At 38.8% G+C, this 18,167-nt stretch overlaps 1 protein-coding gene across 2 annotated transcripts in view; it reads right to left on the reverse strand.

Moving 5' to 3' along the window:
- Nucleotides 1–317: 317 nt before the first annotated feature.
- LOC117316576 (tyrosine-protein kinase JAK2-like) overlaps nucleotides 318–18,167 on the reverse strand; it is a 49,254-nt gene continuing 31,404 nt past the window's right edge. Inside the window, exons 17-23 of one of the 2 annotated variants that reach the window (XM_033871237.1) lie at nucleotides 15,910–16,185; nucleotides 13,746–14,226; nucleotides 12,929–13,103; nucleotides 9,996–10,120; nucleotides 9,093–9,265; nucleotides 3,791–4,087; nucleotides 318–700 (exon numbers count right to left, since the gene is read on the reverse strand). In XM_033871237.1, the coding sequence (XP_033727128.1) occupies nucleotides 661–700; nucleotides 3,791–4,087; nucleotides 9,093–9,265; nucleotides 9,996–10,120; nucleotides 12,929–13,103; nucleotides 13,746–14,226; nucleotides 15,910–16,185 (1,567 nt within the window). In that variant the 3' untranslated portion in view covers nucleotides 318–660. The remainder of the gene's footprint in view (nucleotides 701–3,790; nucleotides 4,088–9,092; nucleotides 9,266–9,995; nucleotides 10,121–12,928; nucleotides 13,104–13,745; nucleotides 14,227–15,909; nucleotides 16,186–18,167) is intronic. The other variant, XM_033871238.1, reaches the window with a different exon arrangement.

Consider the following 18,167-nt stretch of genomic DNA (forward strand, 5'->3'; position numbering starts at 1 on the left):
ACATATCATCAATTATCTAAACACAAGAAAATTTTAAAGCAGAAAGTTAATTTTCATGTACAAAATCCAAGCATCCTTCCATATAACTGATGAATGTAGATATAACGTCTCCATATTTGAAAGAAAGCTACATGTGTGTATATGTCTAGAAGATGATACGGGTCATATCCTGAGTGAAAATCATAAACACTGAATGCTGTTTCAGGATACTTGATGGTTACTAGTGAATCTCTACCAGATAATGCTAAACATAATATGCTGAGTTCATATATAAAATTCAATATTTTTATGACATTTTGCTTTGTTATTTTTTCTCATTTCTTAAAATACATATCTAACAACCCTTGTTTCTGAAAAAATCTGCAACCCCCCCCCCAAAAACAACAACAACAACAAAAAAAACCTATCAGATAATGTGATGTCTCTTTTTGGATAGGTGAGGCTAGAATCATTGATTTGGACATGCTGAATATTGTTTGAGGACTGGCTGTGTTGCAATCCATCCCTGTCGTTTACTTTAAGGTTCATCCATCTGAACCACTATTTTGTGTTGCAGCCCATCTGGTCACATAAACCTCGTTCCATGACAACCTAGCTGTCCCACACTTCCATGATGACTTACATGACGACTTACATGACGACTTACATGATGATTGCTTGTTACTGCTGAATAGTCTCTCCATACTTTTTCAGAAATGATCTGCAAAAAATATAATTATCAATTGTATAAAATATAAGCATGTTGCATTCTTTTTTCATAGAATCTTATGTTTTATAGTCTGATGTCATCAACAATCAAATAAACCATAGTATATCACATACCAAAATAAAATTGAGGATTACTTCACTAAAATAACTGTAGAGATGCAGGAACTAGTTTTTGTAGAGAAACTATTGACTGCACAATTCTAAAACAGTTTCTGAAACATCCTGTTTCGAGTAAAACTGTTTTTATTACAGTGAGATAATTAAGCAAGGTTATAAGAAACATCTAAACATATTTTTAAAGGGGAATAACTTTGGCAATTGATTGATCAGAAAAACATGTATAACCCTTCACAGCACTAAGGGGGTCGCGATAGTTCAGCATGTTAGAGTGCCAGCCACGTAATCTCAGGGGTCGCGATAGTTCAGCATGTTAGAGTGCCAGCCACGTAATCTCAGGGGTCGCGATAGTTCAACATGTTAGAGTGCCAGCCACGTAATCTCAGGGGTCGCAACAGTTCAGCATGTTAGAGTGCCAGCCACGTAATCTCAGGGGTCGCGACAGTTCAGCATGTTAGAGTGCCAGCCACGTAATCAGTTCGGCATGTTAGAGTGCCAGCCACGTAATCTCAGGGGTCGCGACAGTTCAGCATGTTAGAGTGCCAGCCACGTAATCAGTTCGGCATGTTAGAGTGCCAGCCACGTAATCTCAGGGGTCGCGACAGTTCAGCATGTTAGAGTGCCAGCCACGTAATCTCAGGGGTCGCGACAGTTCAGCATGTTAGAGTGCCAGCCACGTAATCAGTTCGGCATGTTAGAGTGCCAGCCACGTAATCTCAGGGGTCGCGACAGTTCAGCATGTTAGAGTGCCAGCCACGTAATCTCAGGGGTCGCGACAGTTCAGCATGTTAGAGTGCCAGCCACGTAATCAGTTCGGCATGTTAGAGTGCCAGCCACGTAATCTCAGGGGTCGCGACAGTTCAGCATGTTAGAGTGCCAGCCACGTAATCAGTTCGGCATGTTAGAGTGCCAGCCATGTAATCTCAGGGGTCGCGACAGTTCAGCATGTTAGAGTGCCAGCCACGTAATCAGTTCGGCATGTTAAAGTGCCAGCCACGTAATCTCAGGGGTCGCGACAGTTCAGCATGTTAGAGTGCCAGCCACGTAATCTCAGGGGTCGCGACAGTTCAGCATGTTAGAGTGCCAGCCACGTAATCTCAGGGGTCGCGACAGTTCAGCATGTTAGAGTGCCAGCCATGTAATCAGTTCAGCATGTTAAGTGCCAGCCACGTAATCAGTTCAGCATGTTAGAGTGCCAGCCACGTAATCAGTTCAGCATGTTAGAGTGCCAGCCACGTAATCTCAGGGGTCGCGACAGTTCAGCATGTTAGAGTGCCAGCCACGTAATCTCAGGGGTCGCGACAGTTCGGCATGTTAGAGTGCCAGCCACGTAATCTCAGGGGTCGCGACAGTTCGGCATGTTAGAGTGCCAGCCACATAATCTCAGGGGTCGCGACAGTTCGGCATGTTAGAGTGCCAGCCACGTAATCTCAGGGGTCGCGACAGTTCGGCATGTTAGAGTGCCAGCCACGTAATCTCAGGGGTCGTGACAGTTCGGCATGTTAGAGTGCCAGCCACATAATCTCAGGGGTAGCGACAGTTCGGCATGTTAGAGTGCCAGCCACGTAATCTCAGGGGTAGCGACAGTTCGGCATGTTAGAGTGCCAGCCACGTAATCTCAGGGGTCGGGACAGTTCGGCATGTTAGAGTGCCAGCCACGTAATCTCAGGGGTCGCGACAGTTCGGCATGTTAGAGTGCCAGCCACGTAATCTCAGGGGTCGGGACAGTTCGGCATGTTAGAGTGCCAGCCACGTAATCTCAGGGGTCGGGACAGTTCGGCATGTTAGAGTGCCAGCCACGTAATCTCAGGGGTCGGGACAGTTCAGCATGTTAGAGTGCCAGCCACGTAATCTCAGGGGTCGCGACAGTTCGGCATGTTAGAGTGCCAGCCACATAATCTCAGGGGTCGCGACAGTTCGGCATGTTAGAGTGCCAGCCACGTAATCTCAGGTGAACAGCTGAGGTGTGTGGTTCGATGCTCCCTATCCATGTTGGTTTGTGTTTGTTGGGAAGCTGAGAAACTGACCAGTCTGTGCTGTCCTGGTTGTGTCCTTGGGTCAGACACTTTACCCTAATTACTGTGGATGGCATACAATGGGCCTCCCCTATGTTGTTCAGTGAGGTAGCCACCAACTACGACATGGAGACCTGCCTCAAAATGACCCTGGCTGTTCACAGGATGATAAACCCAACAAACAAAACAAGCAGAAAGCTGACTTAGCTCTCTGTGTTCTTCTTATGAGGGCCACTGAATCAATTCTGACACTACATGTTTCCTTGATGAGAAGACAATGCATACCAAAAAGGCATCAAAATAGAAGATTTTAACACAAGATGTCAAGTATTGAGCATAGATGAATGGTATACAGCCTTGACCAGTGGCATGATTTTACCCCTACACTATATATAAATACATCTAAAACAGATACAGATATTTCAGCATTATATAGAGCACTGGATCTTGGCTAGCCAAGGCTGCTGGTTCATGGAGTTGGCTAGTGAAGATGAGAGCACTGCTGCTGACAAACCATTGGTCGAGTTGTTACATGGTTTCTGGCAAAGTTCCATTGTACAACTGGCATTTCAGAAGGCAGCACAAGCTACCTTCTGAACAAAGTGTTTAAAGATATAAAGCTATTAAATAGATCCCAAATTTGTTGACATTTATTGAGTTCTGCTAAATTGTGCTTTTCAAAATGTATTCTTATTGTAACTCGAGAAACCTTTCTGTACTACTAAGAGAGCGATGAGACATTGGCTGACCAGTGTTGTCAACTTCATCACAGAATGTTTCACAAACCACCAAACCATCCAAACCTTACGATACATTAAACAGGCTTATGTAGAACTTGATATAGTGCTGTCCTTCGGCACATGAATATTAACAGACATTTGATATTAATAATACTAGTGACAGGATTTATGGAAAGGCCATAATATGCAGTAAATTCTGGATACACTTACAGACACTCTTGATATATAAAGGAGAATTGTGGCCGATCTCTGGCCTCCCAAGCCCAACATTTCATCATCAATTCATAAACATCATCTGGACAATTTTTTGTCTTCTCTTTCTTAAGGCGGAACCCTTTCTCCATATGGTTGAGGCCGATGTGTATGAGATCCTTGATGTCCTTACCACCAACCTCACAGATGTTAGGGGTTTCCCCTAGAGTAAAGATCTCCCACGTCACAATACCGTAACTCCACACATCACTCTGGTGTGTGAGGCGTCGATAGAGAAGCACTTCCGGGGCACACCTGTATATAGATCATGTGACCTTAATTAACATACAACAATCACACTAAGTATAATCTACATATCTAGCTAGATACCCTAGGTCACGTTACTGCCAACGAGAGTTACAAACAAAGTTTTTAGAAGAGAACATAGTTCGCCAAGTGGGTTAGTGTTTTAAAAGTAGGTCAAAGTTCACAGTCAAGGCAAGCAGATCCACAACTGTAGCGCCAAAGGAATGGTCTTGTCACAAGGTACACAGACATCAAATATGAAAACCCTTCCTCATATTGTTAACATATATAGTGTAACCACAGTTAAAAGTAGGTCAAAGATCAAGGTAAAGGTCAGCAGGTCTGCAAATGATAAGGTCTAATTGTCACAAGGTACACACATGTCAAATACATTACCTGTATTCTCATTAGAATGAACACAACACTGTTTTATAAAAACTGTAACCTAGCTGTGTATGGATGACGCTGGCATTGACACAACACTGTTTTATAAAAACTTTAACGTAGCTGTGTATGGATGACGCTGGCATTGACACAACACTGTTTTATAAAAACTTTAACCTAGCTGTCTATGGATGACGCTGGCATTGATCACACAACACTGTTTTATAAAAACTGTAACCTAGCTGTGTATGGATGACGCTGGCATTGACACAACACTGTTTTATAAAAACTGTAACCTAGCTGTGTATGGATGACGCTGGTATTGACACAACACTGTTTTATAAAAACTTAATTAGCCTAGCTGTCTATGGATGACGCTGGCATTGACACAACACTGTTTTATAAAAACTTAGCCTAGCTGTCTATGGATGACGCTGGCATTGACACAACACTGTTTTATAAAAACTTAGCCTAGCTGTCTATGGATGACGCTGGCATTGACACAACACTGTTTTATAAAAACTTAGCCTAGCTGTCTATGGATGACGCTGGCATTGACACAACACTGTTTTATAAAAACTTAGCCTAGCTGTCTATGGATGATGCTGGCATTGATCACACAACACTGTTTTATAAAAACTTAGCCTAGCTGTCTATGGATGACGCTGGTATTGACACAACACTGTTTTATAAAAACTTAACCTAGAGCTGTCTATGGATGACGCTGGCATTGACACAACACTGTTTTATAAAAACTTAGCCTAGCTGTCTATGGATGACGCTGGTATTGACACAACACTGTTTTATAATCAAAGTACTGGAAGTACTGTAAACGAACATTATTGTTTAATGCAAAATCAGTAATCTTCTAAGTTTAAAGTCGATAAATTTACTGATATTGGTTTAGGAATTAATTGCCAATTATTTGAAATGTTTGCAGCTGTTCTGATATGATTGGACACATGCATATTTCTGTAAGGTCCTGATTGAAATTGGAAGTTTATTGATCTATCTTGGATGGATGAAAATAAAATATGTCTTCTTTCTTTCGGGAAGCCATCATCAGTTATAATACAGCCAGGACTCTGTGACCTTATTGATGCCAACTTCTAATATGCACTAAATTTAGGCTAGTTCCATCGTTAGTTTAGCATATTTCAACTTAATATGATGAAACACACTTAAAGAACTACTGAAAACCAAAACCAGAGCTGCTAATCAAGGCCCGGATTAGGAATGTATCCTATTGAAACTGTACTCAAGCATGTATGGTACTTCAAAACAAAAAACTTCGACTCCTTTTGTTCAGGAATCATTTGATGTTAATAAATCTTTATATGAGAAGATATACTTCTGGTATAATTACAGCATTGTACACAATGTGATAAAGAATAACAACCATATAAAGACTATCTTCATCAAATAATTCAGCAAACAGGAAAAGAAAACTTCAAGCTTCATTTTCAACTTCAAACTGATAAAGGTTACAGTCCATTCGATGGGATGACACATGAATTGCACAAATCACATCCTTTATGTGGAGAGAACAGTTTTTGGGGTGTTATAAGATTCCATAATTGTATGCAAATTTGTGAATAATTCCATATCTTTATCTATATATATACCGTTCGTGTATATATTTACACATATCAAAATTGGAATGACACAGGAGATTTGCAAGTTTAAGTTCACCATCAGTCATGGGAGGTTTACGTAAAATGTTATATTTACCGGGGTAATTAGTAATTTTGATTATATATTTATCAAGCTCTATTCTGTACTTTCTACCAGTGCTTATATTAGAGAATGGACACAATTATATGTTCTCCAATGTCAAAATTAATCATATGTAAAATATTAGGGGTTTATTTGACCGAGACGTATTTAAAATGTTTGTAATCATTCGCCATTCGAGGCCTGATTGCCGTCATATTTGAATTACCAAAATGGACCTGAAATCAATATTTTAAAAAAGAGAATGATCTGTGACTTGAATATTTCATAAAAATAATTTAATACATCGTTTATTCACTTCATTCAGATCTTCAGACACCACATAATTTGTGAAGTCATATATAGAAATATATGAACCATTTTGTTATTGATTAATAGTTCACACAAGTAAGCACTAGATGTAAGCAGAAAGTATATGTACCGCTATCTACTGGCATGACTTTGAGTACAGTAGACTACACTCGCTTTGTGGATATTGACAGGATAACATATATTAATTTACATACTAATTCAATTTTAGAATTGTAACTGAAATCTTGTAACAGCATGGCACAAATAGTCATCTGAACATTTGTTGTATATTGAAAAAATATTTAAGGTAAATATTAACTCATTTGCTTGACTTAAATTTTCAGTTTATCAATTCATCGATTACTCTGTGTTTGAAGTATGGTGTAGTGAGAATTTCAAGTCTTGATTATGACTTGATGAAAATTCTAAATTAACAAATTATTAAAATGAATTTGTTTGAAAAATAACACAAGTTCCACAGCAATATTATATAGAGTATCAATCACAAAATATCAGAAGTTATCAAACTACAGATAACAATTAACGACTGAATATCATATTAAGTGAATATCACAAGTATTTTTGCATTTGTTTTTAGATAATCCGGATTTCCGTCTTTAAAAAAAAATAACCTAGTAGACGTAGTGCATAGTAAACGTAGCCATGTAACAGCTGATTTTATTCAGATATAACTTAACATGAACTTAACACCGTCACAGAAGTTCGTCGCAATCGAAAATTTGGTCGTGAATTCGGTATTTTGCAAATTATTTCAAAATACTTTCAGGTAAAAGAAAACAAAAATTCTCGTAAAAATATCGATTTTGGGTCGACTATCGGCCATTTCGGTAATTCAACTCCAACGACAATCGGGCCGCGATTCGCAAATGAATTAATTTAAAATTCGGTCAAATAAACCTCTAATATTTTATATATGATACAATCAGGCATTGCAGAACATATATTTTGGTCAATCCTCTGAAAATAATGCCAATTTATATTATAATTAAGCCCGATTTTTCTTCGTTTCGGTATTTCCAAGTCTGCTTCACGTGTGGTCCGTTTCAGTAAATATTCTCGTCTTTGCCGAAATAAAAACAAGCTATATAATTGTTCATTTTAAACATGACAACAACTGCCAACCACACGTATCCAAAAATGTTATTGTTGATATCATCTGAATATTGCCGTAGTTATCTGTCACTTCGATTGTACACCCCATGCCAAAGTGAAGGAAGAATCGACCAATCAAATTGGTTTATTTTTGATTTCCGTAAATCTTGCAGTTACCTCCCTTACAACAGTAAATACGTTCCAAGTATCGCCTACAACAAGCAATCCCGTGCACATAGCAAGATATTATCATTTGCATTTGATTTATTGGGTCATTTTCGTCAAAGGAAAATGGTATATGGAAATCGATGACAATTTTAACGCTATGACCAGTCACCCTGACCACAAATGCCACCTAATTGTAAGCCTGTACATATGTACAGTTCTTTCTCGCAAACACGTACAGTAACTACAGTATAGTATGATACAATGTATCGTCTCGTATGCCGTCATTGATATATTTCTTTCTCTAAATTATAGAAATACACACCTAGTTGATAATGATGTAACATTCTAGAATATATATATTACACATTTAAGTAAATCGCGGACAAATTTGCAGACCTATGCTATAATGTCAGCCGTTTTGGAAAGAACACAGAAGAGCAAAACTTTCTAAACATCCGGAGATGAATGCGCCTGCGCAATAGTTGTTTACATAAATATATTGACCTGGACCGGAGTTATTCGCAAAGTTCAGGTTCATTTAGTCTTTTCATTTCGCTAGAGTTATGCATTTCTCAAATCGTATGCATCTTGAAAACACCTACTGAATACATTTCAACCTTTTCGGTAAAACTACTATATAAAACGAAGATGTTTTTGCAAGTAAATTATTTGAAGCGTAAGGCAATGGGGGCAGCCATATTTCATTGAAACAGACAGTAGATGGCGTATTGGTGAATGTGGCTACCATATATGGTTATATTTCTCAGTCACAATAACCGAACATTAATGTTCGTTTAAAAACTTAGCCTAGCTGTGTATGGATGACGCTGGTATTGACACAACACTGTTTTATAAAAACTTAGCCTAGCTGTGTATGGATGATGCTGGTATTGACATAAGGAGGTATAGCAATAAGCTCCTCTGGACTTTACCTTGGCAAGCTTAATACAAGAGGCCCAGAGGACCTGCATTGCTCAAGTAAATATTTAATTACTGGTAATCATGGCAAATCACTCACATTTAAGTAATATCATACTATTATTGGCACATATATTCACCTATAACATGTACAGACAGATGGACAGACATATAGGTATGTTCAGTCTGATAAATGTATGAACAGACTGAATGACAGACATACAGATGGACGGACAGACAGACATACAGATGGACGGACGGACTGATAGTTAGACATACATGTACATACAGACTGATGGACAGACAAATAGACAGATGGACAGAATGATAGACTGCTAGACTGATGGACAAATATACAAGACAAACGGAGACCCACCTAGATGTGTGGGTTATATATTATACATACCACCAACATGGCATCCTCTTTTGGGAGCCACGGCAGTAATAGTCCTTATCTTTAGACAATGCTTTGGAGAGGCCGAAGTCCGAGATTTTAGCCATCATGTTGTCCATTAACAGGATGTTCCTGGCTGCTAAATCACAATGAATGATATTTTGCTGGACAAGATACTGCATTCCCTGTGTAAGAAAACTACAATTGTAAGCCAAATAATAACTTCCACACTTGTCCATGTTTTATCTGTTTACTCAGATAGAAATAAAAGTCAAAGGCTAATTTAATATTCAACTCTGGCACTGAAATTTGTGCAATTATTAAATGGCCAGAATTCCCAGAAATTCCCAAAGCATAAAAACTACTTTTAGATATCATTTATGTATGTCAAGTTGCAAGAGAGTGAAGAGTATTACTTCAGACAATGTTCCATTTATAGACAGAAATGACACCATGATTTAAGTACACCCTCTAACTTAGTTGTGGAGGTATAACTATTTTGAAAAGTAGGATTGATAACATCCAAAAACTAGTAACGATAGGTTATTATCAATCTTAATTTTCATTTGTAAATACATTCACTCCAGAAAATGTATGTTTAAGAGACTAATAAATGCAAATCCGTTTCGAAATATTTCGGTAAATTTAATTGGTCCAACTCATCAGTCCAAGGACCCAGTCAGGGCCAACATGTGGATAGCATTAAGCTGTCATCCCATGCTGATAATGTTAACAAAGTTAGAATGAATTCCAATAGAAATAAAACAAATGATGATGAAAAATGTGATTTCCGTATATAAAATATAGTAAAGTTTATCCCCTTCCCAGGGGCAAATGTGAGATCCCAGGGTCATGCATCTCTTTGATCAGTAACACATGCTGCAGTGGAGTACCCAAATCGCTCAAAAAACTTACCGAGGCAATGTCAGTCATGATTCCGAGATTCTGACGAAGAGAAAGTGTTGCTTCGCCTTTACTACAGTTAGATAAGTACATGGATAAAGATCCCTTGGGCACAAACTCCATTACGAGCATGTGGGCTAAAAATAGATAAAATAACAGGGATGTCAGAAATTTAACAGGAACAAAGTAATACAGGGTGCAAAGATGTCTACCAACAAGATGTCTATCACCAGTCCTCCCCGATTCACACCCAGCCCCAAAACACTTCTAATTAAGACTAGAACTGTTGCTAGGATGACAAACTAATACTCGTAAGGGCTCACACAACTAAATCATTTACTTACATGTTATTACTAGTGACTCCATCCCTTCTTTCGCTCGTTTGAAATTTAAATGAGGTGAAATTCATATCAAATTTTTTCTATCAGATAAATGTTGTTATTGTATAGGTTTAATGGCATTTAAGAGGACATAGGTACTCAAAAGACAGTAACCCTGATATTTACAGTGCACTGGGGAATCCCCACCTGGGGAATTCCTGCCTTTTTACACCTAGAATCCTACATCATTTTATTTTCAGTAGGAGTATATATTTTTGATTTTTCAAATCTCAAGACCCTACTCTTTATTCTCATATACAGAAAGTAAAGAATGAAGTGTAGTAAGGGACGATAACTCGTTATCGTTCCTTACGGAACGTAATGATAGTATGAGCTAATTCGCCATTTTTGCCGGCTATTGTAGCGATTTGGGAGCGGAAAAAATGGCACATACAATTTTGATGGTCTTTTGAACCGTTGTAAAACTCGGCTCGATCTAGGTCTGGATGTATTTGGTATCCCTGTGGAAATTCGTATTTATGAGATATTTTGGGTCAAACATGCCAAAATCGTCACTTTGACCGGTAGCTTCTGTTTAACAGGTCCTTAAAAATCAGCGTTTTAATCCAAAAATCTGAAACTCCAAACAAAACAAGAAGAGATAGTTCTGAAGAAAAGCTTATCTTTAGTTTTTCTATATCTTTCATAGAACGGACACAATAGGGTTTTGAAAAAGGGTCGTATTTTATTGAGAGGTGGCGGATGTTACGTCAACAGTCACCTAAATATCCAATCAGTAGGCCCGGATGCATTCACCTTCCTATTAAATCTTCTGCCCAAACGGGAAAAACCCACAATCTATTTTCGATTTGGTTGGGTGGTCCCTAGAAGCCCTGATTTTGACATCATAATGATATAGATGACATTTGTTTTGATCTTTTATCGTATATGTAATTATTTATCGATTAGAATACCGCGAGTACATCTGTTACTAAGATGAACTTAGGGTTGATTGTTTGGTTGTTTTATCAACACGTGTATATATTGCAATCAGGATCGTTTTGAGTCTGGGTCTCCTTATAGTAGTGGGTGACTACCTCACTGAACAACAACACACGAGAGACCATAACGTATGCTTGCATAGATGCCAATTGATGTCTCATAATCAATTAATGTGTCATATTCCAGAAAACTGAAGAATTGTGAAAATTATTACAGTGGTAACCCTCAAACCTTCAATTTCCTCGCGCCAGTATTAATTTGTAAACGTATTTTTGAGTTTTAAATGTCGCGGGAATAAATTAAGTGCAAGTCAGAAAATTAAGTGAAAGTGAGGAAATTAAGAGCAAGTGAAGGTATTTATGCTAAAGGAAAGGAAATAAAGGTTTTTGGGGTTACCAGTGTTATAAGATAACCAATAATCTATTTAGTAGCCAACTTAAAAAAAAATTGACACAAATGTTCTTCAATGTCATGGGGTTTGCAACTGATCTTTTATTTTCCGATCGGTCAGCCAAGATGGCCGCCACAGACTTATTTGCCTCTGACTGGTAAAAATTTAGATATTGTTTGATTTCGATTATCATTGGTATATGGTATATATTGGTATTAGGGGACTGCGAATTCCATTGCATGGGTATCATTGCCATATCAAGGTTTCTGATTTGTCGAAGTTTAGACAATGGATTTGGATGCAAAATGGTACATTTTTGTAAATAGGGGAATTCGAATTCAACCACATGGGATTCATTGCCATAGCAACCACATTGAGGAATTCAATCGGTCAACTTTTAGATGCAAATTCAACCTCACGGTTTTTCTTGCCATATAACCACGCTGATGCTTCTTATTTGTCGAAATATTGACATTGAACGATTTTGATGTAAACCAGGACTCGTGCATGGAACCTCTGAACTCAAGACGGACATTTCTGTATCACTCTCAGCATTTATTTTTTTCTGTCTTTCATGCTCATCCAGAGTTATCTTCCCTAACTACACTTCATTCTTTCTGTGACACTCCTTTAGGTGTCACCCCACTAGTACCAATTTTATATGTTATTTACTCAGGAAAACAGCTACAAACCTAAGAAACACATTTTCATCAGGGACATGGTTCAGGTGAAAAAGCAGCTGATTGGCTGATTTAGTTGTGCGAGTCCTTAAGTTAAAATGGGACAAATTAGCTGATCAAAACAGTAAGCATATATGAGTGCACAACTTCAGTGTGCATGGATGCTGACTACAAAAGTTTGGAAAAAGTTTGCATGAAAATTGTTGAAAGAGTTGTCCAGAGAAAATTCTGTCTACAAATATAAGCAAAGGGGAATAACTGCTATCAAAAAAGTGGAATCACAAGTGCAAGTTCAGTTGCACAATGTCGGTGTGTGCCAACAGCAGTTTAAAAAAAGTTGATGGAAAACTGTTGGAGGAATTGCCCAAACACCATTCATTTTAAAGTCATACAGCATATTAAGGAGAATAACTGCAATAAAAATAGGCATATCGAAAAAAATAGGTACACAAAAAACAAGGTGAAATAAGCCAATTAGGATTTCAGTGTATCTGTCTACATCAAGAAAGTACCACAAAGTGAATGGTGTAGAAACTAAGGCAGTGAACGTACTATCTCTGACAAATCCAAGAAATGTGACAATGTTAGGGTGGCAAGCTCTTCCAAACACATCAACCTCCTCCCAAAAGAGTTCCTCGTTGTACTTGTTAAGGTGACCTTCTTCTATCACCTTTACAGCGACCTCTTTCTGCCTGTACTGTCCCTTGTACACAAAGCCAAATTCACCCTTTAAACAAAATAATAATAAAAAAAAATGACAAAAAATGTTCTGCATTTTTTTTAACAAGAGATCCCTGAAGGATCTTGGCCCCCAAAATTGAATGATCTATATCAGTTTGAATGAAAGATTGATCTTTTCTCTTATTTTTCCTGCCTTCACTCTTCTTTCAAAACATTTAATAACTTGATATAGCACAATATAGCAGGAGCAACCTGCAATAGTCAAAATCCAAGATGGCCGCCTTTCAGCCATGTTGTTTTTCGATCGGTCCCAAAATGCAATATGAACAAGGGCCCAATGGGCCCGAATCGCTCACCTGCAATGCAGTGATCTTTTCATATATGGATCCTGCAGTTATTTGAAAGCATGCTACAGGACCAATATAATGTCTCTCGGCACTTTGGCTATTCACTAAAAGTCATTTAAAAATTTAAGCATACTTGATCGACGTGACCTTGAATGTGAGTCGGGGTCATTCATTTGAACAAACTTGGTAGCCCTTCACCCCAGCAAGCTAATTAAAGACCCAATATCAACTCCATGGGACTCTTGGTTATTGAGAAGAAGTCGTTTAAATATTTCAGCCTTTTTGACCCCTTTGACCTTGAATAATTTGAGGATCAATACGGTACATATTTGTATACTCACTTGTCCAAGCATGTCTGCCCTATTGACCTCCAGTTCCTTCTTGACAAGAAGAAAGCTGAAATCATCTCTAGGTTTCCTTGGTAATTCTCTGTCAAATGGTTGGCCCACAGGACTGAGAGGAACTCGGCTGTTGTGTAGATTAGTTCTAAGTGAGTTAGGTGAAGTAGGTAAGCTGGCACCTTGTGAACACTGTATTGTGTTCCTGTTTAATTCAGGGGAGGTAATTACTATGCCATTTTGATGTGGAATATTATTAGATGGTAAATTGGTACGGATGTTAGAGCCAATCACAGAATCTTGTCCTCCTGGCACAGGTACTTGAGTAGTCTCCAGGGCATTAACTCCAGGTATGACAGGGGGGATTACTCCGGCGACAGGGGTTGGTAGTCGGCTTGGAGGAACTCCATCTTGTTGTTGTAAATTGGGATCGGGCTGTATCTCCTCACTATCAGTGTCCAGTCGTATTTCTTTTAAAATTTCACTGAAAACCGTGGTTGCAAAATAAAATTAAATACGTTAATACTAAAACTAAGTTTTGAAATATTTCTGTCAATTTAAACCCTTTTTGACTCCTCCCCTGGCGGTCAGTAGAGCTAACATTTGCATACCATCAAACTGCCTTCCAAAACTGCTAATTCTAATCAAGTTAGAATGGATTCCAAAATAAATCCAACAAATGATAGTCAAAATTGTGATTTCCCTATATAAACTATAGTAAGTTTCCCCAGGGGCAAACTTGAGACCCCAGGGTCATGAAATTCACAATTTTGGTTAAATATCTTAAGACCCTTCTATGTATGAAAAGTATTTGATTCTACCTTGTTTGGGTTTTGAAAAGAAGATTTTTTGAAATTTCAGTCAATTTGACCTCTTTTGGCCCTGCCCCTCAGTCCCCTGGGAGGTGGGGACCATATGATTTGCGTTGACCTTTGGCCATGTAAAGTTTCTGCAAAATTTCTTTAAAATTGGGTCAGGGGTTTCTGAGAAGAAGTGGAAAATGTACATCAAGTCTTACGTTATTGATGACAATGTTGACAGAACATGTAAAATATGTGATATCAGTATATACTTACATGTACCTCATCATTTGTGTTACCTTTGGTAAGGTTAATATGTGTTATACTGACCTGGTAGAATCAAATATTGACCGAGGATGAAGTCCAAGGTCAATATTTTAGATTCTATCAGGTCGGTATGACACCATGTTTATCAACTGATTAAAAGGTCTTTTTTAACATTTTTTATAGACATGAAAATTGGTTTCAAAAGGGTGGATACTAAGGTTATATTAACCTTGATAACAGCAAAAAAAAAAACAACATTTGGGGCATTATGACATCACAATGATTATGACGTCAAAAATGCAATATTAACTTAGTGCTACTAAAAAAAGAAACATCAAGTTAATATCCCAAAATACTGACCATGTGACCATGTTTTAGCCAATGAGAATATAGAATAATCAGACCGTATATGAATTGAGAAAAATCAGACCCTATATATCTAACTAATAACATAATGTATCTTATACACAAATACATGAAGGTTAAATATATGCATTTCCTGTTGTAATTGTACTATGTTGAATGAATGTACATACTTTAAAAGAAATGAGTAAAAACTTCCAGGGTTTAGTTACCTGTCTGGTTGTAATTAACAAAATCAGATAAGCATTACTTGTCCATCGAAAGGCCGTAATAGCGGATGATATAAACCCGTTAAAAACAAGCATACTGAGTATTGCTAAAGCAGTAAATGTCCCCTACAGCCCCCCGCTAGCTATTATAGCCCTTTACAAGTATCTGGAGTTTGATTCAAATCCCTCAGTCTCAGAAGCGCTGACATTGATTTCCTAAAAATATAGAAATGGTAACCTTGACCCTACAGCCATGAAACTAAAACTTATCTGAGATATTTTGGTCCTTAATTAGTGTGTGAAGTTTGATAAAAATCCTTCGAGCAATGAAACCACTACAGTGTTGACATTGAATATTAAAAAAAAAAATAACAGTGACCTTGACCTTACATCCCTGATACTCATACAACATCCAAGATATCATGATCATAAATAAGAGTCTGAATTTCGATGAAAATAACCCAAGGAAGTTGCTAGAGCCAAAAATTGCTGATCTATAAATAGCGAAATAAAAACTTGGTTGCTTACATGCATTCATTTGCGATTTCCTGGAATGATGGCCTCTCATTTGGTGTGTACTTCCAGCACCATTTCATCAGGTCCCATACCTGATCAGGACACCCCTCTTCTCCGTTTGGTCGTTCAAGTCTCTCTCCGTCAAAAAGTCGCTGGGCAAGTTGTCTTAAATCCTTACCGTAGCTCGGCCGCTTTCCATGTGTGAATGCTTCCCACAAAACAACACCGTAACTCCATACATCTCCAACCGTTGTGAATTTCAATGTCGTCAGACCCTCAGGTGAGCACCTAAACCAACAAAGTCTTATTAGTGAAGCTACACCAGGCCTCGTTTAATTCAAAAACTTGTCAATCGGAAAAAATCTACAAAATTTAAGGAAGGTTCCACTCCTAATTAAAAGATTTTTCTTTAAATCAAATAAAGCTTTCTTATGGAAAATTTAAGTTGTGCAATTAATAAAGCTTTCTTATGGAAAATTTAAGTTGTGTAATTAATAAAGCTTTCTTATGGAAAATTTAAGTTGTGTAATTAATAAAGCTTTCTTATGGAAAATTCAAGTTGTGTAATTAATAAAGCTTTCTTATGGAAAATTTAAGTTGTGTAATTAATTAAGCTTTCTTATGGAAAATTTAAGTTGTGTAATTAATAAAGCTTTCTTATGGAAAATTCAAGTTGTGTAATTAATAAAGCTTTCTTATGGAAAATTTAAGTTGTGTAATTAATGAAGCTTTCTTATGGAAAATTTAAGTTGTGTAATTAACCCTTTGAGTGCCACAGGATTGGGATTTGAAAATAAATGATGTAGAACAATAGAACGATGGACAGAACGATGATGTCACGTCATTATATCACGCCAAAGTTTCCGGAATTAAAATTGACTCAAACTTGGACTTTTTCTTTAGCTTTTGTTGGCTGGTGTCGACTCTCAACCTACAAAAGGACACGTGTGTTACCACTGACCACCCAACCACCCAAAGACAAGTGTGTTACCACTGACCACCCGAGTACCCAAAGACAAGTGAGTTACCACTGACCACCCAACCACCCAAGTGTGTTACCACTGACCACCCAACCAACCAAAGACAAGTGTGTTACCACTGACCACCCAACCACCCAAGTGTGTTACCACTGACCACCAGACCACCCAAAGACAAGTGTGTTACCACTGACCACCCAACCACCCAAAGACAACTGTGTTACCACTGACCACCCAACCACCCAAGTGTGTTATCACTGACCACCCAACCACCCAAGTGTGTTACCACTGACCACCCAACCACCCAAGTGTGTTACCACTGACCACCCGACCACCCAATGACAAGTGTGTTACCACTAACCACCCAACCACCCAACCACCCAAGTGAGTTACCACTGACCACCAACCACCCAAAGACAAGTGTGTTACCACTGACCACCCGACCACCCAAGTGTGTTACCACTGACCACCCAACCACCCAAAGACAAGTGTGTTACCACTGACCACCCGACCACCCAAAGACAAATGTGTTACCACTGACCACCCGAACACCCAAAAACAAGTGTGTTACCACTGACCACCCAACCACCCAAAGACAAGTGTGTTACCACTGACCACCCAACCACCCAAAGACAAGTGTCTTACCACTGACCACCCAACCACCCAAAGACAAGTGTGTTACCACTGACCACCCGACCACCCAAAGACAAATGTGTTACCACTGACCACCCGACCACCCAAAGACAAGTGTGTAACCACTGACCACCCAACCACCCAAAAACAAGTGTGTTACCACTGACCACCCGACCACTCAAAGACAAGTGTGTTACCACTGACTACCCAACCACCCAAAGACAAGTGTGTAACCACTGACCACCCAACCACCCAAAAACAAGTGTGTTACCACTGACCACCCGACCACCCAAAGACAAGTGTGTTACCACTGACCACCCAACCAACCAAAGACAAGTGTGTTACCACTGACCACCCGACCACCCAAAGACAAATGTGTTACCACTGACCACCCGACCACCCAAAGACAAGTGTGTTACCACTGACCACCCGACCACCCAAAGACAAGTGTGTTACCACTGACCACCCAACCAACCAAAGACAAGTGTGTTACCACTGACCACCCAACCACCCAAAGACAAGTGTGTTACCACTGACCACCCAACCACCCAAAGACAAGTGTGTTACCACTGACCACCCAACCACCCAAAGACAAGTGTGTTACCACTGACCACCCAACCACCCAAGTGTGTTACCACTGACCACCCGACCACCCAATGA

This window comes from Pecten maximus, chromosome 18 (genome assembly GCF_902652985.1).
Source record: "Pecten maximus chromosome 18, xPecMax1.1, whole genome shotgun sequence".
Lineage (NCBI taxonomy): Eukaryota > Metazoa > Mollusca > Bivalvia > Pectinida > Pectinidae > Pecten > Pecten maximus.